Source organism: Cyanistes caeruleus, chromosome 18, assembly GCF_971803275.1.
Source record: "Cyanistes caeruleus chromosome 18, bCyaCae1.hap1.1, whole genome shotgun sequence".
NCBI lineage: Eukaryota > Metazoa > Chordata > Aves > Passeriformes > Paridae > Cyanistes > Cyanistes caeruleus.
The window spans coordinates 12,661,541-12,683,293 of NC_141718.1; the positions used below are offsets into that span (position 1 = coordinate 12,661,541).

At 51.9% G+C, this 21,753-nt stretch overlaps 1 protein-coding gene across 11 annotated transcripts in view; it reads left to right on the plus strand.

The window, feature by feature from the left end:
* The window catches only part of OSBP2 (oxysterol binding protein 2), a 92,429-nt gene that overhangs the window by 39,760 nt on the left and 30,916 nt on the right, over nt 1–21,753 (plus strand). Inside the window, exon 1 of one of the 11 annotated variants that reach the window (XM_086856644.1) lies at nt 5,941–6,194. The exons of 9 other annotated variants lie outside the window; for them this stretch is intronic. In XM_086856644.1, coding sequence (XP_086712770.1) covers nt 5,978–6,194 — 217 coding nt within the window. In that variant the 5' untranslated portion in view covers nt 5,941–5,977. Of the gene's footprint in view, nt 1–5,940; nt 6,195–21,753 lie in introns of those variants that run through there. One more of the 11 variants, XM_023937777.2, reaches the window with a different exon arrangement.

A 21,753-nucleotide genomic window follows, 5' to 3' on the forward strand; every position in this document is an offset into this window, starting at 1 on the left:
AGCTCCAGCTCCATGCTGGAGGTGAAACAAACCGTGGAGTGAAGAGCCACTTCTCCAAGGATGGATGCAGCAGCTGAGCCTGCCTTTTCCCATGGAAAATGACTTCTTGTGGTTCTGTAATAACATCATGTTGGCAGGGATGCTGCTCCTGGAGATAGGTAACGAGGGAGTTTTGACCTCAGTGATTAGATTTGTAGCTTCAACTAAAAATTTAGCTCTAAGGAGTGTTTCCAATTTAAAATGAGTCTCCTCAGGGAGCAGCTCTCCCTCTGGCAGTAACTCATTCATGAGGAATTCAAGTATTCATTTACAGTTAAAGCTGAGCAAGGGAAGGGAAAACAGAGAGGGCTGAAAGCATGACAAGATGATAAACACCCAATTTGGGATTCTCCCTGAAATGTGCTGGTAGGAGCTTAAACTGCTGCCAGAGCCTGACTGAGGGGCTGTGGTGGGTGTTGGATCTAGGAGCACAGTGGCACACTGGCTTATCCCTCAGCTCCTGGATGGAGGGAGCATGGGCTGAACCCTTGGATACAGACAGCAGCAGCAAGATCTGATTGTGTAAAGTGCTGGCACTGACTTGGGAGAGGATAGAGGAGTACAAAAGCTGTTAATTCTTTTTAAGCCCAGGATTCTGGGTGCTGCAGGTGGAGGTTTTCCAGCCACGGAGGTTGGTTTATGAAGAGGAAGTTCAGACTGGATATCAGGAGAAGTTTCCTTCATGGAAAGTTTGAAAACACATGGAAAACACTGGAAGGGGCTGCCGGGGAGGTTTGTGGTCCCTGTCCCTGGAGTGTCCAAGGAGGGGCTGGAGGTGGCACTCAGTGCTCTGGGCTGGTGACAAGGTGGGTGCTGGGCACAGCCTGGACTCGATGGCCCAGGAGGGCCTTTCCAGCCTCAGAGATCCTGGGATTGTGTGGTGGTGAGGAGGCTGGTGTTCCCAGTGCTGCCAGGTTCAGAGCTGTGACCTGCAGCCAGCCCCTGCACACAGCCAGCATCACTGCTCCCTCTTCCCAGAAATGGTGCAGGCTGTGCTTGTTCCTGGCAGGATTCCCTGCTGGAGGAGAACAGCTCATTCCCATGGACAGTGAGGTGGAGCAGGCAGTGCCATCCCAGGGCACTCAGTTACCTGAGTGCTGCGTGGGGAGCATTGGAAGAGGGCTCCTGCCTGAATGTAATTCCTGCAGACTGCAAGGAATGATGGATTCCATGGATCTCGTCTCTGTCTGTGTGACTGGCTCTGGAAATCCCAGCTAAGCCACTTCTCCTTCTGTAGCTCTGTCATTTTAAGGCAGCTCAAGTGGTCCCTTCCTTTCCTCTCTGCCCTGGGGAGCCTGACCCAGAGGAGCATTTTCCTGCTCCCTTTCCTTCCTTGGCATCTTGTCAGTAAGCAGTGCAGAAGAAATCTGCTGGAGGGTGAATGTCTGGCTTTAAACAATGAAAGGAGTAAAAAAACCCTCAAATTCCCTCCAGGTTCTGTCTCTGCTCTCCAGCCCCTGGCTGCAGGATGGAGCTCCTGGATGAACCAAGTTCCCCCAGCAGTCTGGGAGCAGAACTGGTGGAGTGTGAAGGAAAGCTCATGTGTGAGCTCTTCCAACTGCCTGTTTGCACTAAACCAGTGATATTTTGGTTATTCCACTGATTTCCTTCTTGAGGGTGAATTGTGTAACTGAAGAATCCAAGATTTCCAGAGCACACAAACCCACCATGGGATTCAGTGTCACCAAGGTGGAACAGGTGGGAGTTTCTCACACTCCAGCAGCATTTTTGAGAGAAATAAAATAAATGGAGTCAGGAACAAACTGTTAAAAATCCCAGTTGTTGGGCAGAGCTGTTGAAGAGCCTTCAGGGAGCTGTTTCTCTGCAGACAGCCTTTGTGGTTGACCTTAGACCATGCTGGATTCTGGGCATCCCTGGTTTGAGATTTGCAGCCTGGAGATGGGGCTTAAACTGCTCAGGACCTGCAGTGCTGCTTCCTGGTGATATCCAGGGGCTGGAGCTCTTCGCAGTCAGGAAGGAAAATCCCTCCCAGTATAACTGTTAGGTTTTTTTCTTTACTTTTTACTATGTCAGGAATTCTTTCTTTGATTCACACAGAGCAAAAGTAAAGATCCAGTGTTATCCCCTTGCCCAGAGAAGGTTTCAAGTGCTGAATGGGTTTCCTTTTGGAAATCCTAAAAGTTTTCTAACAATGGAGGCACGAGGACACTGACTTTTCCTGGGAGGGAGGAGAGGACCCAGGAAGGGTTGGAGAAGAGGCCCTGGCACAGATTTCCAGGGAGTTTGTGGATTCCCTTGGATCTCTGGAAGTACCCAAGGCAGGGCTGGATGGGGTTTGGAGCCCCCTGGGACAGTGGGAGGTGTCCCTGCCATGGCAGGGGTGGCACTGGATGAGCTTTAAAGTCCCTTCCCATGCAAACCATTCCATGATTCTGTGATATTTAAGACATGTTCACTTCACTCCTGTGTGTGACTTTATGTGGGGTGGTTTTGGGCATCGCACTTTAAACAGCAGGAGTCTGGGGAGTTGAGGGACACCCACTCCTCTAGGAAACACTTAAATTTTATTAAAAGCCCCAAAATCAGCAGAGGATGAAGATGGGCTGAGTGTTTTCCAATGAAATGAAGGTTTTTGCAGGGGGAAGTGGCCACTTCTCCTTTGTGTCTGCAGGGGGCAGAGACAATCCCTGCAGTTGGAGCAGGGAGATAATTTGAGGGTTGGGAATAACTCTGCCTACAAAACACAACAATCCCTAAGCAGGAAGACCTGCAATCAGCGCAGCTATTTCATTTTGGAATATTTGAGCATTTCTGCCCAAAAAGAATGTAAATACTCAGGGAAGAGTATTTCAAGGCAATATTAGATTATATACAGTAAATGACTATACTTAATATCTCATATTCAGTGTACTGTAAGGTATTTCAGTGCAGGCACAAGTCCCCAGAATTGTTTTTAGGTAGGTTAAAGATTTGAAGCAAGGACTTGAAATTGGGCAAGGAGTGTCTGTGTCGCCCTTGAGTGCAACTCTGCCCTGATGTGCTCCAGAAGAGTCCCCAAAAAGGGGCTGGTTTTGGGTTTTTCCACTGGAAACTTGTAAAAGTTGAAATTTCCCAAGTTTCTGCTTTTTCTGAGCCCATTTTCCATGTGCTGGGGCAGCGCAGCTGCTGTGAGTGAGGTGTGGGAGAGGGAGGAGGAGGGAGAGGAAGAGGAGGAGGAGGAGGAGGAGGAGGAGGAGGCACTCGCAGCCCTGAGCACGGGGAATGAGAGCTGCGGAGAGGGGAAGGGAAGAAATGAGGATATGGAGCCTGCGGAGAGCATCCCGGGGAAAGGCTGGCCCGGGGCCGGAGCCATCGGGCCCCGATCCCACAGCCCCCGTCCCTGCCTCCCCTCCGGAGCGCTGGATGAGGAAGAGGTGCTGTGGGAAACGCAGTATGTAACTCCCTGGGCTGAGCTTTGTGGGTGCAGCGTGTGGGGCCGGGCTCCTCTTGGGTGTGCAGTGGGTTTGGAGGTGTTTGGGAGAGCCCCTGGAGTTGGTCAGACACTTGAATTGGTGCTAAATGGATGAAGTGATGGGTGTTCCCATCCCCGAGGGGTCTCTGGAGGGTCCCGGTGTGGGGCAGCCCTTCCTCCCACCCTGCCCCGTGCTCAGGCTGGACAGGGATCAGAGCAATCCCATGGGGCTGGAACGAGATGGGATTTAAGGACCCTTCCCACCCACCCCAGTCCGTGATTCTGCCCAGTGCAGGGAACCTCTGAACCAGGGAGAAGTTTTTGTAGCTGCTCCAAATAAAACATTTCAAATCGATTTTAATGGATGAGCTGGAGTTTGAGGTAGTTTGGTCCCACTGATCCTGTCAGGGCTTTGTAACAATCACCTGATGTTTTTATCAGTTGGTTTGGGAAGTGGATGTGGCAGAGCTGTAAAGATACTAGAAAATGAGGGATTATGGATGCTTTCAAGGTTATCTGGATAATGATAAAGGAGATGTCAGGCTGAAGAGTGCAGTGACTGCAGCTGGTAGTGTTGTTGGGAGCGCTCGGGAATGGGAAAACAGTTCTTGAAGTTCTCCAGTTTGTTTCGGAATTTCATCAAACTTGGAAAAGAAGTCAGACTAAACCCAAACTGCAGCCATCCTCTGACCTACCCACCTTGTTTTCTTACAGGCAAAATATTTGGAAGGTAGAAGTTGCATTTTTAAATGCATTTCTAAATTTGATACAGTTTCTGGAAGGTGAATGGTCTGGTGTTGCTGGGAGATCCATGGTCTGGGAGCTGTGTGTGCCATGATGAGATGGATCATCTCCTCGTGGTTCCCCTCATTCATTGTGTTTATCCCAGCCTTTTCCCGGCCCCTCATCCAGCCCTGGCTGTTCCACACCCTCACTCCTGTTCCCACCTCAGTCACCTCCTGAATTGCAGCTGCTCAGCAAAAGTAACATCATGGTTCCAGCATTTCCCTTGGAAGGAAAGGAGAAAGCTCATTCTGACACAGAGGGCAGGGAGCCTTTCCCAGGCACCTTCTGCTGTTCCTGGGACACAGGTAACTCTTGGTTTGGAGAAGAACCAGCTAAATCCAGGGATAAACCTGCAGTCTGTTGATAAACAGGGAACTTCAGGACTGATTTCCAAATGTTCAGATGTGTCACTGGGGGTGACACAGCCAGGAGGAGGCTGGGGGCAGCTGGCAGAAAAGATGCAGAGCTGTGGCAGTATGGGAATGTAATCCCTATGGAGAGGATCTTGGGACTTTTTCCCATGATCCTGCCTTGATTTCCTGCAGCAGGAGTGGAGCTGAGTTGTGTCTCCATACCTGCTGATCAGGGGTTGGGAATGAGGATATAATGCAGAATATAAATATGGGAGTGTCTGTGTCTGTATGGCCTTGTGTTAACTCTGGTCTCAGTGTCAAAACCCAGATCCTGCCTCCAGATGGTCCTTGGATCTGATATCAGAGCTGGAAATGCTTGTTTGGGCTAAATCCCATCAAGACCTCCCTCTCCTCTCCAATTAAAAGTCCAATCTCTTGTGGTGGTCATTTTCCCTTTAGGAGCTGCTGATTCTCCCCCAAACCATCAATAAATATGCCAATGATTTAATAAAATCTTTGTGTGGATGCCAGCATTAGTTTCCTTGGCTTGGATGCACAGAGGAGAGATAGTGTGATCTGGCTGAATTTCTCCTTTTTCCACCTGGAATTCTTGCACAGTCCCTGCCTCTGTGTGTCCACAGAAAGGGGTTCCCACTTAAAAGCTGGAATATAAACTTCTTGCTGTAAAATCCTTTAAATCCATCTGAAGTGGGAAAAAAATGATCAAATACAAACTATTGATCCATGTGGGTCCTGGAGATTCCTGATTCCCACTACATGCTCTGGATCCCGCTGCACAAACGCAGCAGCTCCTGCCTGCAGCTGCTGGGCTCTGAACTGGGACTTATGCTGCATTTTTCCTCCAGAATCTCTCATTCCCTCAAGACTGGGAAAATCAAAGCTGGGAAAATCCAATGGATTCGGGATGGAGGGGCGAGAAAATGGATCTCAGGGAGGAGGGGCTGAAGGAGCCTCTGGGGGTTTGTTACGGAGCTGTTGGGATGTGAAATGTGGCCAAGCGACTAAAATGGATAATGGACTTTCTGATAAAAAAGAAAGGAATTCTGATCTTTATTTTAAGCCAGTGTCCTAAAAATAACCTCCAGCAGCATTTAAAGGGACAAGCTTCTAAATCTCCCCCTCTGTCCCCAAAAAACCAGCATCCCTCTGGATTTGGGTCTGGATATCCAGCAGCACCGCTCCAGAGCCGGTCCCAGCCGAACCTCCCCGGGCTGGGGCTGCTGGTGGCGTTCTGCATCCCGATTTTTTGGCAGGATGAGATGATTTTCCGGCAGGGATGGAGTTAAGGGCAGCTCCGTGGTGCATGCTGGTACGAGGCTGGTTTGATGATGGAGCCGTAGTGCCCTGCTACCGGCATGTGCCGGGAATGGATGATGACAAGTGTGGCACTGGAATAAGGACATTTCCCTTGGCTGTTCTCTCTTCATTCCTGTGGGTTTTCTTCCATCCTAAAGCTCCCAGCCATGTAGGAGGCAGCCTCGGCGAGAGCGATCCCGCGGTGGGGATGAAGGGTAGGGGCTGCTGGGAGACAGGATCCCTCCGCTCCTTCTGCAACGCCGGCTGTCTGAATAAATTCCACAAGGGTTAGTGGCCTTCCCAGCTCTGGATGGATCCCTGGGGCTTCCCTGCTCTGCTGGGGAGCGATGGAGGGGCTGTTCTACTGGGGTGTCTGCCCGGGGTGGGGAGGGGGTGTTTGACCCCACCAAGAGGAATATTAGGAATGCACGTGTGGAATCTGCCCTGTAGGCATCACCTGCTGTACAGCCCTGCTGGGTTTGCTTGGAGATGGGCAAAGTGTGGGGCTCCTGCTTTATCAGGTGTTTAAAAAATCCAGATTGACTCAGACTGACTCAGTTTTAATACAAAAACCCCTTAAATTTGCTGATAATTTGTTCTTTTGGGGCACCTTTAGTTGCAGAGGGTACTGGTCTGTTTGTCATGGGTAAATCAGTCCCTGTGTTGGTGTCAGGATGTATTTTTTCAGTTCTAAGCCAAATTCCTTTGGAGTTGAGATGGAATGAGAGCGTTGCTGTGTCAGTCCTGTGCTGCTCCCTACCCACGCCATGGTGAGAGGCAGAGATGTTCTCCAGGAGCACTGAGCTGTGATTTAAGGCACTAAAATGTCCCATCTGGTACTGCCCTCTGTGTTACTCCGGGTGTTTCCCAGTCGAGCTCAGTGCTGGGTGTGCAGGAGCGCTGTCCTTCATGGGGTAAAGGATGCTTTGCCCAAATCTGCGCTGGTTTGGGGCAGAAATCCCCATTTGGTGTTTTTTCCTGAGTGGGATGAAGCAGGAAAAGGCTGGGGGTGGGTCCTGCCTATCAGTTCAACTTTTATGTTGATTCATGGTAGCACAGCAATTCATGGAAGTGTTCCAGGCCGGGTTGGACAGGGCTTGGAGCAGCCTGGGACAGTGGGAGGTGTCCCTGCCATGGCAGGGGGTGGCACTGGATGAGCTTTAAGGTCATTCCCAACCCAACCCATTCCATGATTCATCAGTGGAGGGGCTGAGCAAAAGCCTCTCACAGTGAAGGTTGATGGTGAGAAATGAGGATTTGCAGGAGGTTCTTTGCTTTCCTTGCAGACCCCAAGACAGCTCCCCTGATCCTGAGCACTGGCAGCTCATCACATCCCATGTTTTATTTCTATCCCTGCTGTGTTCCAAGGCTCTCCCTGCAGGGACCTGGGAACACCTGGTGATTCACACCTGGGCTTTGTCAAATCCAAATGTTGCTTCTTTGATGTAATTTGGGATAAGGGATGGAGGGACAGGGCACAGGGAATGGCTCCCACTGCCAGAGGGCAGGGATGGATGGGATATTGGGCAGGAATTGTTCCCTGGCAGTGTGGGCAGGCCCTGGCACAGGGTGCCCAGAGCAGCTGGGGCTGCCCCTGGATCCCTGGCAGTGCCCAAGGCCAGGTTGGACATTGGGGCTTGGAGCAGCCTGGGATAATGGATGGTGTGGCACTGGATGGGCTTTAAGGTCCCTTCCCACCCAACTCAGTCCATGATCCCATGGTCCTGTGTCACTCCATTCCCTCCTGTGGTCCTGTCCTGCTCCCAAGCATCATTTCACAATAAATTATTTCATCTAAATGCAATTTCTTTCCCCCAGAAAAGGGTGAGGAAAGGAGAAATGCAAATAGGTCAAATCAAAATTCAAGCAATTGAGGATTTACAGCTGCCTTCAGATGACCAAAAAAAACCAAAAATCATTTTCTATCAAATCCAGATTGTCCCCTTCCCTTTGCTTTCCTTCTCGAGCTGTTTTTCCAGCTGGGTGACGTAAGGACATGTGTGTTCCAGGAGTTCTGTACAGAGCTTTACATAACGAGGCTTCAGTGGAGAATAAAATGCCCCAAACCAGAATTATTCTCATCAAAAGCTGAAACCAGCCTTGTGTGAAAAATTTGGGGGAAGGTGAGTGGTGAGCACTGGAGAAACGGGGAGTGGGCTTGGGAACTGCTGGGAAGAACCTGGGGAGATGTTTCCAAGGGTGTCTGAGGTGAGACTGGGGTATTTCCATGGCTGGCCTGGTCTTTTGCTGCCCCCAAAACATCTTTCCCCCATTTTATGGTGGTATTTTGGGAAAGCTTTGCAGTGACATGGAAAAATTTTCCCTGTCTGGTAGGGGAACATCTATTTCACACATGTGGAACAAATTTGACAAACCCAGAGGCTTTGGCCTTGGGACATGACAGACAAATATTTGCCACGTTCTAACAGCAAACTGAACCCCAAAGCTGGGAAAATGTTGGCTTTTAAAACCAATTTACTGTAAAAACTGTGATGTGTAAAGTGTGTTGCTCTGGTAAGCGCATTCCCCATTGGAAATATATTATTTTGGATGGGAAAATACATCCCAAGGAGGCTTTGCTTTTCATTTGGAAATCCTCATGCTGTGATTTTTTTTTTTCCCTACCAAAATTTTGTCCTTAAATCCACTTATCTCAAAAGGAGCTGTCTGAAGTATGTTTAAAATGCTGATGATTTTTAATGAGCAGCCCAGGGAAAAGCTGGGCCTGGCTCTGCTCAGCAGGAAATTCCTTGGGAACAGAAGAGCTCAGCCTGGAGGCTTTGGGTGGCTTTAGGAGTTCCTTTTGTGCTTGTAAGATAAAACCAATTATTGAATCTTTGGGTTGAATGATTCAATATATCAGAGTGATTGGGTTGGAATGGTCCTTAAAGCCTCTCCAGTGCCACCCCTGCCTTGGCCAGGGACACCTTCCACTATCCCAGGGTGCTCCAAAGCCTGTCCAGCCTGGCCTTGGGTACTGCCAGGGGTGCAGATGACACAAATTGTGCCTGTGCTCTTTTGGTTATACAGAGACAAAGGAAGGTGAGGATGGATTTAAGGAGGTGTTTTGCTCTGTGTTTGTGGGTTCAGGGACTGATCTGGTTCAGTCAGAGCTGACAGGAACTTGGGTTTTGTGTTCATGGTCAAATTAAGGAGGAAGAACTGAGGTGCTGAAGTCTTTAGAGAAAGAGGAGTGCAGACACTTCACTTGCTGTGCACAGGAAGGTCCGTGGGTAGCTAAGAGATAAAGATAATTAGCTTATCATTAGTTAATTTTGAGCATCTCAAAGCTCTTGCCAGTAGAAGCAGAGTTGTTCCTGCTTTCAGAGGGAATTTCCATCAGGAATTCCTCTCTCCAGCTCCATGCTGAAGTTCCTGAGCTCCGTGCTCAGTTTCTTACGATGCCCAAATGAAATCTGTCATTAATATTTGGTGGTGACATGGATAATTATCCTCAAAGGAATGGCAGATCCTGGACGGCACCTGGTCCACAGCTTCAGCACACAGAGGAGCATAAAATAGATGGAAAAATGCCTTTCTCTCCCTACAGACATGCAGAGTGTATTTATTTCATGGCCCAGCTAGGAACCATTTAAATGAGTGTTTAAAGTCTGCTCAAGAATGAGCTGGATTAAATTTCCAGGAGGACCAAGCACATGTGGCTGCTGGAGCGTTGATGATATCCTGTTCCCAAAGAAGATATGTTGGTTCAGCCTTTCTGCAGATTTATGTAGAAATTTCTTGAGGTGAGGAGCTCTTTCCTGAGAGTTTTGGTGTGAGGAGGTGCTGAATCCATCAGTTGCATCCTGGTTGTTCTGCTCCTGGGTTAAGTCTGGAGTTTGGACTGAGGCTGTGCCTGGCTGGAGCTGCTGGGGAACTGGAGGTGTTTTGTTGTAGCGTTAGCAGTTGTGGCTGCTGATTTATTTGTGAAAAGCAGTTAAAATCTGTAATCAGGGCTGGTGGATTCACCTCGTTTAAAGAAAGCCTGGATGCTCCAGGCCTGAGTCATGGGTCACACAGGGTACATTGATATGGGGCCCTGCCTGGTTTCCTTGGCTTTGGATGGTTTTTCCTGGTGAAATAACGATGTGGGAATGTCCATGGAGATGTTTGGAGATGTTTCATGGAGTGGAATCCTTTCAATTCAAGAAGTGGGAGCTCAGGGAGCTCAGTGTGAGCTGGGGTGTCCAGGTCAGGAGTGGAAGGAAACCCTCCCCTGTGACTGTCCTTGACCCCCAGGGCTGGGGGAGATGGATGTGGGGTATCTGTGTGCACTGGGCTGGGCCAGGGCAGGCTCAGGCTGCAGATCAGGGCAAGGTTCTTCCCCCAGAGGTGCTGGCACTGCCCAGGCTCCCCAGGGAATGGGCACAGCCCCGAGGCTGCCAGAGCTCCCAGGGTGGGGGTGTTGGGGGGGTCTGGGCAGGGCTGGGCTGGATGATCCTGGTGGGTCAGCTCAGGGTATTCCATGGTTCTATTCCGTGATTTTCACTGGGATGAGCGAGGACAGTGAGTGTCTGTGGGGCCATCAGGGAATGTCGCAGTGCCTGGAGCTGGCCAAGCCCATCCTTCGCAGCAGGGAGCCCTCAACACTCAGCAAAGAGCAGATCATGTGCTGAAGGCAGGGAATGTTCATTTTCTTTCCAAATAATGCCCTCTCTGCCCTGTTCACTTTCATTTTTAGCTATTGTGAAGGTGGATTCCTGCCCACGAGCACATGTGGCTTGGCTGGGAGAGGATGAATCCCAAGGATGTGCAAGTGCCATGGGAATGGTTCAGGGACACTGTTTGAGGTTGGGTGTGGAGGTGTTGGAGGTTAATGGTTGGACTCAATGACCTTAAAGGGCTTTTCCAACCCAAATAATCCTGGGATTCCGTGATGTGGACGCACTGTGTGGAGCTCCTGGTGCAGGCACAAGGCAGGAGCTGCTCTGCACCTCGAGCTGATCAGCAGCAATCACTAATAACAGGAGTTTATTAGCTGTATCTTAATTACAAAGCACAGTAATTAGGGAGGAAATGGCCATCTTGACAGCCTGATAGTGTTAATTAGAGACCAGGAACGCTCTTATAGAATTGGAAGGGAGATGAACTCCCAGCTCCATCAAACAGCTCTGCAAATAAAGGCTCTGACTGCAGCAGGAGTGGATTTCTTTATTTCTTTTCCCTTTTTTCCTGATGTGTCTGCACTGACAGCCAGCACAGCACTTCCTGGGGAGACAGCATGGAGTGCCCTTCTCCCTCTCTGTGCCGAGCTGCTGAGATTCCAGGGATGGATTGGTTGTTGGAGGAGCTTCTGGCAGTAAATCAGTGACAGGACCTGCTGTGCAGGGAGCAGAGCATGGCCCGGCCTCAGCCCTTGCTGCTCTGTGTCCTGCTGCTGGAGCAGCTGTCAGTGCTGCTGTGCTGCTGTGCTGCTGCTTCCTGCAGGGATCAAACCTGGATTTACAGGTGCTCCCACAGCAGGAACTGTCACAGCCCAGGATGGGGCTTGGGGTTGTCCTGGCTGTGAAGGAGGCTGTGCCAGTGGTCCATGGCTCACCACAGGCAGTGGAACTGTGACTTTGTGCTCTAACCTGGGACGTGTGACAGTGTCCTGGCCATGGGGACAGGTGTGTTATCCTGTGACACCCGTAAAATCACCTGTCCTTGCAGGGGAGGTGACCTGGGGACAGAGGGGCTGGAAAGCGGCTGGGAAAAGCCCTGGGGGTTCCAGTGCCAGTGGCTGGACACCAGCCCAGGTGTGGCCAAGGGCAGCGGGGCTGTCCCAGCCCTGGGGGGCAGCAGGAGCAGGGCAGGGCCCGTCCCCTGTGCTGGCCCTGCTGGGGCACCTCCAGTGCTGGGGCAGCTCTGGGACCCTCCTGACAAGAGAGCCCTGGAGGGGCTGCAGCGTGTCCAGGGCAGGGAACGGAGCTGGGGAAGGGGCTGGAGCCCCAGGAGCGGCTGAGGGAGCTGGGAAAGGGGCTCAGCCTGGAGCAAAGGAGGCTCAGGGGGCCCTTGTGGCTCTGCACAACTCCCTGCCAGGAGGGGACAGCCGGGGAGGGTCGGGCTCTGCTCCCAGGGAACAGGGACAGGAGGAGAGGGAACGGCCTCAGGCTGCGCCAGGGGAGGCTCAGGTTGGACATAAGGAGGAGTTTCTGCATGGAAAGCGTGGTCAGGCCTTGGCAGGGGCTGCCCAGGGAGGTTTGGACTTTATGGGCTTGGTTGTTATCCCTGCCTGTGGGTTATGAGGGAGCAGCATTAAAATCCAAAGGCAAAGGGGATGTAAGTTGGGTGCCTTTTTGGGGCTGCTGCTGCTGCCCTGCTGCCATCCTCCCCGAGCCTGAGCAGGGGGGCTGGGAGACTCCCAGGTCCTGCACGTCTCTGCGGTGGCTTTGGCATGTCCTGACCTTCGGGAATTGGAGGATGGTGGATAAGTGACACCCCTGGATCCTCTTACCCTGGGTAAGATGAGCCCTGGCAGCTCAGGAGGGTTTCAGTGCCCATCAGGATGTGTGTCCATCTCCATGTCCGCACTGCAGCTCAGTGTGAATGCTTCTCCAGGGCCTGGGATGAGCTGGGATGGGCCTGCAGGGATGTGCTGAGCCCTGATCCCGAGGCAAGGGACACGATAGCTGCTGGATTTGGGAGAAGGGAGGCTCAGGTGCTCTCTCTGAGCTGCTCTGGGTGGCACAGCAGTTGTTTGGGATGGGCTGCCCGTGTCCCAGCACACCATCACTGCTGCTGTTCTGGTGCTGCTGAATTTTGCTGTTCCTGTGTGATCCTGTGCAGCCGTGGGTGCCACAGGGACAGTGCTGTGATGGCTCTGTCCCTTCCCTGCCTTGCTCTCCTCTGCTCCCCCTCCTTGGGAGTGAGGGCCCTTGTCATCTCCTTCATGTTCATGGGGTTAGTGAGCAAGGAGAGAGCTGACAGGAGTGTAGGAGTGTCCTCTGCACATCTCCCACTGTTTTCTGTGAGAGGGAGGAAGCCTGGGGCAGGATGTGTGTTCCCTGCTGATGGGAGACTTCCAGAAAAAAAAACCCGAAGCTCCTGGTAAAAAACATAAAGGAAAAAATTCCTGGGCCAGATTGACTGTGGTGAACCCTGGGAGTGGTCCTGGGTACACCAAGGATGACGTGCTTGGGGATGGGCGCTCCTGCAGCTCTCCAAGGCCATCGGCTTCCCGAGTCTCCTTCCCTGATGGATGTCAGGGGAGAGGCCAGCCCACCTGTGAGCTCCCCTCCTCACCTTCTGACATTGGAGATGGGCCTGGGGCTGGAAAATGTTTAAGCATCATAAAAAATGGATGTTCAGTGATGCAGGAGGAGACATCCAAGACCTGCGATGGTTTCGGTAGCAGTGTGCCAGGGTTTGCTGTTGTCTGTGGAAGAACAGGGCGTCACCCCCCAGCTGTGACAGTGCTCACTTCTGTGAGTTTCTGCTCTCAGAAAAACCTCATTTCCTCCAAAATACTAGAATTTTAGTTATTTCTGCCCTTTTCTGGGATTGTTCCTGGCTAAGAAAGCTGCTTATGCCTGGCCTGGTGTCCTGCTCCTGCCTGTCACCCCTTCAGGGACTCGGGGACTTCTTGTCCCCAAGCCCACGGTGCCACCAGACTGTGGCAGCTGCTCCATTTCAGTGTGGGGGAGTGATGTGAATCTGTAGTAATCACTGGATACTGAAGGATTCAGTGACTAAACAAAGAGAAACAATTAATTAACAAATTTCTTATATTTTCTGACATGCTTTGGACAAGAACAAGTGACTGAATGATTTATGATGCCACTTGTGTCCATGGGTTAAATATTTCTAGGAGATGGTCCTGGAGCTGCAGGCAGGGCAGGTTCTCCCTGCTGGGATGTCTCAGATCAGGTGAGGGCTTGTGAATTCAGAGGGTACAGGGAAATACGAGCAGGGGAGCTTTGGTGAAGGGCAAATGGGAGATGTTCAGCTGCATGTGGATCTTTCAGAGGCTCAGAGAGGGACACAGAGGTATGTGCCTCTGTCCTGCTGATACGGATCTGTCCAGGGACGAGAAAAGCTTTCACAGGCAGCTTTGGGAGGGGCTGGTGGGGGGGGGTAACTGGATATCCAGGCTGACTGCAGGATTTTGGAGTGATGGGGCCTCCTGCAAGGTCACCATAGCTCCCAGAATCATGGAATGGTTTGGGTGGAAAGGGACCCTAAAGCCCCCCCAGTGCCACCCCTGCCATGGCAGGGACACCTCCCACTGTCCCAGGCTGCTCCAAGCCCCAATGTCCAGCCTGGCCTTGGGCACTGCCAGGGATCCAGGGGCAGCCCCAGCTGCTCTGGGCACCTGTGCCAGGGCCTGCCCACCCTGCCAGGGAACAATTCCTGCCCAATATCCCATCCATCCCTGCCCTCTGGCAGTGGGAGCCATTCCCTGTGTCCTGTCCCTCCATCCCTTGTCCCCAGTCCCTCTCCAGCTCCCCTGGAGCCCCTTTGGGCACTGGCAGGGGCTGCTGGGATCCCTGGACACTTCCTGGGCTTGTGGAGGAAATGAGGAGCTGAAGGTGATGCAGGCACTGAGGCTGTGTTCTTGCCCCCTGCCAGTGGGGCCAGTCCCATCTTCTCCTGCGGGGATTCCTGGAAAGGAAGCATTTCCAGGTGTGACAAGAGGCAGTCACTGTCCCTGGCCCCAGCTCTGCACCCAAACTGCTCCTGGAGTTCAGCACTTCCTGTGTTGGTGCGGTTCTGAGCTGGAGAATGAAAAAGTTTCTATTTTTATCAAGCCATTATTTAATTTTTTTTTTTAATTTTCTTTCCTGGCAATGAGCTGTGCTGCTGAGCCCCCAATTATCTGCTAATGAGCAGTTATTTTCCTGTAATCACACCTTCCCCTCCATGTTTTTGTTCATTGCTATTCACAAGTGCCTGCAGGGGACAGGAGGGACATTTGGCTGTGTCCAGCAGGACTGACTGTGACTCTCCAGTGTTCCCACAAAAGCATCAGCTGGCTTCATTTTATCTCCCCTGGTGCTCCCTGCCAGCTCTGCCCCTCAGTCTCTGGGATTGCTGTTCAGGAGGTTTCAGGGCTGGATTCCTACTTTTCTGTAGAGCTTCCCAATTTCTTATCCTGTTGGAAATAGGGAACAGAGTACTGTAGTCAAAAGGCAGAGCTGAAAATCAGCCACCAATCCTCCACCTCCTCCAGAAGCCAGCAAAGTGGCATCTTGCAAAGCTCTCTTGGCTCCTCCTGAGAAGAGTTTTGGAAAGATTGTGAAGAAATCCACTGGAAAGACTTGTGGAAGCAGCACTGATGCCTGCCTGTATTTCAGCCCACATACATATACATATATATGCGTATTTATATGTATTTATATATATATATATATATATATATATATACACATATATATACATATACACACACACACATATATATATATACATATACATACATATATATATACACACACACATACATAGGTATTTTTAGAATCACAGAATGGTTTTTAGGTTGGAAAAGCCCCCTGAGAGCATCAGGTCCAACTGTTCCCCTAGGACAGCCAAGGTCACCACTGCCTCATGTCCCCAATGTCACATTCAATGTTAAATGTTCAATCCCTCCAGGGATGGGAAATCCACTCCTGCCCTGGGCAGCTGTGCCAGGGCGGGACAGCTCTTTCCATGAAAAACATTTCCCAAAATTCACCTGAGCCTCCCCTGGCGCAGCCTGAGGCCGTTCCCTCTCCTCCTGTCCCTGTTCCCTGGGAGCAGAGCCCGACCCTCCCCGGCTGTCCCCTCCTGGCAGGGAGTTGTGCAGAGCCACAAGGGCCCCCTGAGCCTCCTTTTCTCCAGGCTGAGCCCCTTTCCCAGCTCCCTCAGCCGCTCCTGGGGCTCCAGCCCCTTCCCCAGCTCCGTTCCCTGCCCTGGACACGCTGCAGCCCCTGCAGGGCTCTCCTGCACTGGGAGACACAGGGACACTGCTCTCCACCCCTCAGGGCTCCATGTCACAGCTGCCCCTCTGTAGCTGCTCTGTTTTCCAGCTTTGCTTCCCAAGTGTCTCAAATTGTTCCTTGTGCATTGTCAAAATGTCTCCAGTTGAGTTCTCCCACTTCTGCCCAAGCCTGGCTTTGCAGTCACTGTCCCTTTGTGCTTCCCATCCTCAGTGCCCTCAGGGCTGTCCTTTCCTGGGAGTGCAGGATCCCAAACCGGCCATGGGCTGGTGAGGACTTACCAGAAACCACCTCATGTCTTGAATTTGCCTTCTCTATTCCTGTAACCCTGAATTCATCTGCTCTTTTAGCTCACTTCTAAAAGTTTCACTGGAATTTATATGGATTTAGAAATAGTCATGACCAGTGGCTCCCAGGGCTGCCTGTTGGGCTGGGCCTCTCCATGAATGCCGTGAGGAGTTTTGGATTGATCACATCCTGCATTTCATCTCCATTTCTTCAGTGTGTCCATCCTATTTGTAGTTTAAACTCTGCCTTTTGGTGTGTTTTAAACTCAATCTGCATGACTCTGTAGCTTGAATTTCAACTTCTTGGGGTTGTTGAGGTGTTTGGGTGTTGGGAAAGTCCCATTTGTGCCAGGAAGTGCATGACTGCAGTCCAGACAAAGTGCAGCTTGTGCTGCTCAGGATTATTGACCAGGAACATCATCATTTTGTAATTGCAGCAATAAAATGTTCAATAGCCAGGCCGGGAATGCTGCAGTGATGGGGATGGAGATGCTTTGTGCTTTCCCACTGCCCATTTTTGTATCCTGCTTATTTTCACAGAATCATGGAATGGTTTGGGCTGGATGGGCTTAAAACCCATCTCCTTCCACCCCTGCCATGGCAGGGACACCTCCCACTGTCCCAGGCTGCTCCAAGCCCCAATGTCCAGCCTGGCCTTGGGCACTGCCAGGGATCCAGGGGCAGCCCCAGCTGCTCTGAGCACCCTGTGCCAGGGCCTGCCCACCCTGCCAGGGAACAATTCCTGCCCAATATCCCATCCATCCCTGTCCTCTGGCAATGGGAGCCATTCCCTGTGTCCTGTCCCTCCATCCCTTGTCCCCAGTCCCTCTCCAGCTCTCCTGGAGCCCCTTTGGGCCCTGGAAGGGGCTCTGAGGTGTCCCTGGAGCCTTCTCCTCTCCAGGTGAACCTGGAGTTCAGTGTGTCTGCAGTGGCCTTTGATCTCTGGGTTTGCTCTGTGGAGCCCTCCCCACCTGCTCCCACTGAATGTGACTTCAGGATAGGTCCCAGCTTGTCACGAGCAGCCAATTTTCCCTATTTTTAGGCTCCCATTTGCCTGTGCAGCTTTCCCTTTGCATTAGCAGGGAGAAACAACAGCCCTGCCAGGTTGGTGGTAATTGCTGAGCGATCACCCGGATTTGGAATGATTTATGAATGATTATTTTCTCTACTATTTTGATGATTAATTCTCAGTGTAATTCTTTCTAGCCACCAAAATTCCGCTTGTTCCTGCATCTGCAGCTGCTATAAACCTCATCCATCTCCCTGGCAGCCGGGCCAGGCTATTAAATATAGATCCCTGCTCCATTTAATATTCATAGCGATTAAAAGTGATGAAAGCAGCTGTGTCTGCCAGAGCCAGGGTGGAAATTGCTCTGCTTCAGGAATGACGGGCGAGCAGCGTATCCCAGCGATCCGGATAATTCCACACAGGAAGGGCTGCTGATTCTGAATCATAGCCTTGCCTAGTGTTGGGATAAACAGGGAATCTGGAAAGGAGGTGGGGTTGATTTCTGTGGATTTACTGTGAGGAGAAAGCTTGGAGTTTCAGTTGGGATGGCTGCAGGATTTGCTGCTGGCTGATCCTCATGGACATCCTCCGCTCTGACTGTGGGAGGAGAAAAGGCTTTTCCCAGTCAGTGGGATACTTCTCATACTTTTAGATCCAAAACTCCCAGACAAGTGTGAGAAAAGGTAGGAGAAAGTGCACAAGAGGTGGAACCGGGAATGGAGACATAATCCATGCTGTGCTGGTGGTTGGATCATCCAGGTGCCTGAAGGCAGCTTGTTCCAGGCATTGGGAACAGCCAGGGTTGGGACTCCAATGCTCCCAAGCCCAGCTCCCCCTGGCAGATGTGCAGGTCCTGCTGCCCATAGGGAAATCTGAGATGCCCCATTGTCACTGCTGCAGCCTCTGGTGGCTTTGGGGCAGCCCAGGAATGCTGTTTGAATTCAAGTCATCAGCATTCCTTTTATCCCATCACAGCTTTCTCTGAGGACAACACTCAGGGATCTCTGCTCTGCCTTGACTTCACTCCTGCAGTATTGATCCCACACTTCCAAGCCTCCCATCAGCTCATTCCAGCTGCCTCCAGGAGAAAGCTGGGTTTAATTTCCAGCACAGGGCCAGTCCTGCCTTTGGGAGGCTCCGGAGGCTCCAGTGGAGTGGTAGGAAACCAGCTCAGGATTGCAGGAGGACTGGGGAGACATTCAAGGTGATGTAGGAAGGACGAGGTCTGTTGCTGAAAAAGAGAATACTTAGGAAGGGAAAGTTTTCCACTCACAGGGAGAAGTAAGGTGAGGGATGGAGGAAGGCGAGGGGTGTAGGGTGACAAGAACTGTGCTGGATTTGGAGAGGAAGATAAGCAGGGATGAACTGCATGATGTGGGGCTGAGGAGCTGTGGTGCTTTGGGCTGCAGATATCACAGTCGGACTCTGGATGCAGTTTGGGAATTTTGGAATAAAAGATCCAAGCCTGAATCCTTCAATCCTTTCTCCTCCTTCTGGCTTATCCCTGAAAAGGCTGTTCCCAGTTCTGCTCACCCACGGGCAGCACTGGCACAGCCCAGCCGTGAGCAGCAGCTCCCTGCTGGTTTTGGGGTGGGAGCTCAGCGTGGCAGTGCCTCCTGTGGGATCTCATGGACTGCACTGCAAAGCCCCACTGTGTCCCCAGAGCTTGGGGATACTCTGGTGCCTCCAGCCAGCAGCTTTCCCATCAGCTCTGGTGAAATTGCAGGCAATGGCAAACATTTATCTGAGGGAAGATTTCAAGATGGAAAAAGGGGGTGGAAAGGGAGCTCTGCCTTGGTGGCTTTGGTGGGACACTGCTCCAGGCACTGAGGTTTGTGTTTTCTGGGCTGAGAAACAAGCCCTTGGAGGCTTATGGCCGATGGCTGCCGATCCATTTTCCATAGATTAAATTGCATCACAGCTCCAAAAATAATCTCCCCAGCTTACGGTGAGGCTGCCTGTTCCTATAGCAACGCTGCGTGCCTGTGCCCTACAAACCAAAGGCAGCCCGGATCGCCAGAGCTGCTCCCGAGTCCAGACAGAGCACGAGGGGCTCGGCTTGGGAAACACTTGGATTTGGGGCTGGAGGTGTAAAATACGAGCCTGGAGTGTTCCTGGAGAGGGGATTCATGGGAAGCTGCTGTGGTTTGTGTCTCTGGGATTTGAGCCTGTGCCTGCAGAGCTCCCTGAGTGCATCGTGAGGGGAGCGGGAAGCAGCAGCTGCATTTGTGGAGCCTTCCCGGAGCAAGGGGGGAAAGAAGAAGGAAAAGGAGGAGGGAGGAGGAGGAGGAGGAGGAGGAGGAGGAAGAGGAGGGTGAGGGTGTTATGTGGGTTACTGCAGTGCCTGGGGCCAGCCCTGCTGTGCCACACGTGTGTTGTGGCACGGGGAAGAGGGATGGGGTTGGAGTTGGGTGGTGATGGCCGCTCACGCCCTGCTCAGCCCAAATCCACTGCTCCAGCCCAGGGTCCCGGAGGTGTTGGCACCAAGCCCTGCACAAGGCCAGGGCAAAGCTTGGCTGCAGGATGGAGATGGGGATGAATTCAAATCATGGATAGTCCTTCTGTGCCACTGGCGAGCACAGGGAAATCTCCAGAGCCCACTGGGAATGCAGGAACCCTTTGGAGGAGGCTGTGGAGGCTGGGCTGCCTCATCCATAGTACAGGAGCCAGAGGAACCTGGCAATTTGTTGTCAGATTTTTTTCTGCCAGCCTTTCATGTTTGTTTTCTTGAGGAGCTTTTGTTCCCTGGGGAAGTGCAGCAGGAGTTCCTGCTGAATGTCTGCCTTTCATTCTGAGCACGAGGAGGAGCAGGGTGAGCCGGGGTGAAGCTCCTGAGCTAGGGATGTGCTGCTTCCTGAGGGGATCCAGGGCCACCTGCATCCCAGCATGGGACTGGGAGCCCCCTGCCAGCCCCTGAGGGTTTGCTGCTCTAGGAAGGATCTTTATTCCATGGAGAGCAGACGGCAGAGCTGGAGCACCAGGAGGAATGAGGGTCAGGTGGGAGCATCGCTGTCATCCTGCATGGAAAGAGGGGATCCGTCACTGAGCCCTTCCCTCTGCAGGGAACAGGGTGTGCTGGGGGCTGGAAACCATGGATTAAAGCACTCTGTGTCCTTGGAGGATCTCCCTGTGTGGAGGAGCAGGGAGCCCTTCCTGGCTCCTGCAGAGCCTCCAGGCTTTTTGCTGGTCCTGAACATGGTCCTGACCCACTTTGGCCCTTCCCAGCTGGGGGTGTTGGTTTGAGGTTCCAGCTGTGCTGGAAAATGTTTCAGTTGGATTCTGCTGGGTGTCCCTCACCATCATCCTGTGAGAGTTGTGTTTCCCCTCTCCCCGTCTTCCCTCTCCTAAATCCTCCCAGGTATTTAGGGAGCTTCCAAGAGGTTCTGTGACCCCGTGGGAGTGCAGCTAGGGACCCCCCATTTGGGTTGAAGTCCCAGTGCTGTGATCTTGCTGGGCCCGCTGCACTTTGGCTTCTGCAAATCCCCTGTGGTCCATCCTCGAATGAGGAGCTCTGGATAGACTCTGTGGGTATTTCCTGGCCTTCAGGATGTTTTCCCAGCCTTAGCAAAGCCAAATAATTTTTTTTCCTGTCTGAGCTGATACAAAAGCTGGAATAAGGGCAAGATCCTCAAAGCTGTGGTGTTTGGCTGGGCTCCAGGCAAAGACCTCCAGGCAGAGGCTTGGTGCTCTTCCACCTTTCTGGATGAGTGAATCCTTCATCCTCAGCAACAGGATGAATATTTCTGCAGCTCTCTCCTCCAACCCTTCATGATAATCAGCTGTAACTACAAGTGCAGTAGTTACAGCATGACACTACTTGTGTCATGTGCAAAGTTGGGAAAAGGTTGAACATGGTGGTCTTGGGGGTCTTTTCCAGCCTAAGTGGTCCTGTGATTCAAAGCAGCTTTCCTGAGACTAGCCCTGATGGGGGAGTGAGGGGATGGCAGAGCCCCGCCCCCCTGTGCTGTGCTGTGTCCCAGCATTCCCATGGCAGTTTGTCCTGCTGGTGCCAGCAGCAGCTGGACAGCTGGAGGGGATGGCCTGGTGGGAGCAGGGCTCCTTCACTGGGACCTGGAGCTGCTGCTCCAAAGCTGGTGCAGATCTGAGTGGCTGCTACTTGCTGCAGGAAACAGAAGGGTTCATGTTTCTGTGGATTTGGGATTTGGTCAGCTTTCCCAGGAGCTCCCAGGAGAAAAATGGAAGCACCTTCAGAGCCAGTGTCAGAGCTCTTGGGCATGGCAGTGAGGAGGATTGGGTGCTCTGCGTGATCATTTCTGCTTTCAGCTACTCTGATTTATTTGACTGGATATATAGTCCAGTATATATATGTATAATAATATATACATATATGTATATATTCTTAATTGGTTCCTGCTCTAGTGGAAGCTGTCCCTGCCCATGTCAAGAAGGTGGAAGGAGATGAGCTTTAAGGTCCCAACCCAAACCATTCTATGGTTGCAGCTGCTCAGGCAGGAGAGGGAAGGTGGGATCCTGCTACCCATCCTGTCAGCATTCCAGCATCCCACAGCAGTGGCTGGTGAGGGATGCTCAGCTCAGCCAGCTCAGCTCTAATGAGCAGCATCACTGGGCTGACCCAGGTTCCTTCTCCCTTTTCCTGGGCTTTGAGGCATTTATATAATTCTGCACAGCGATA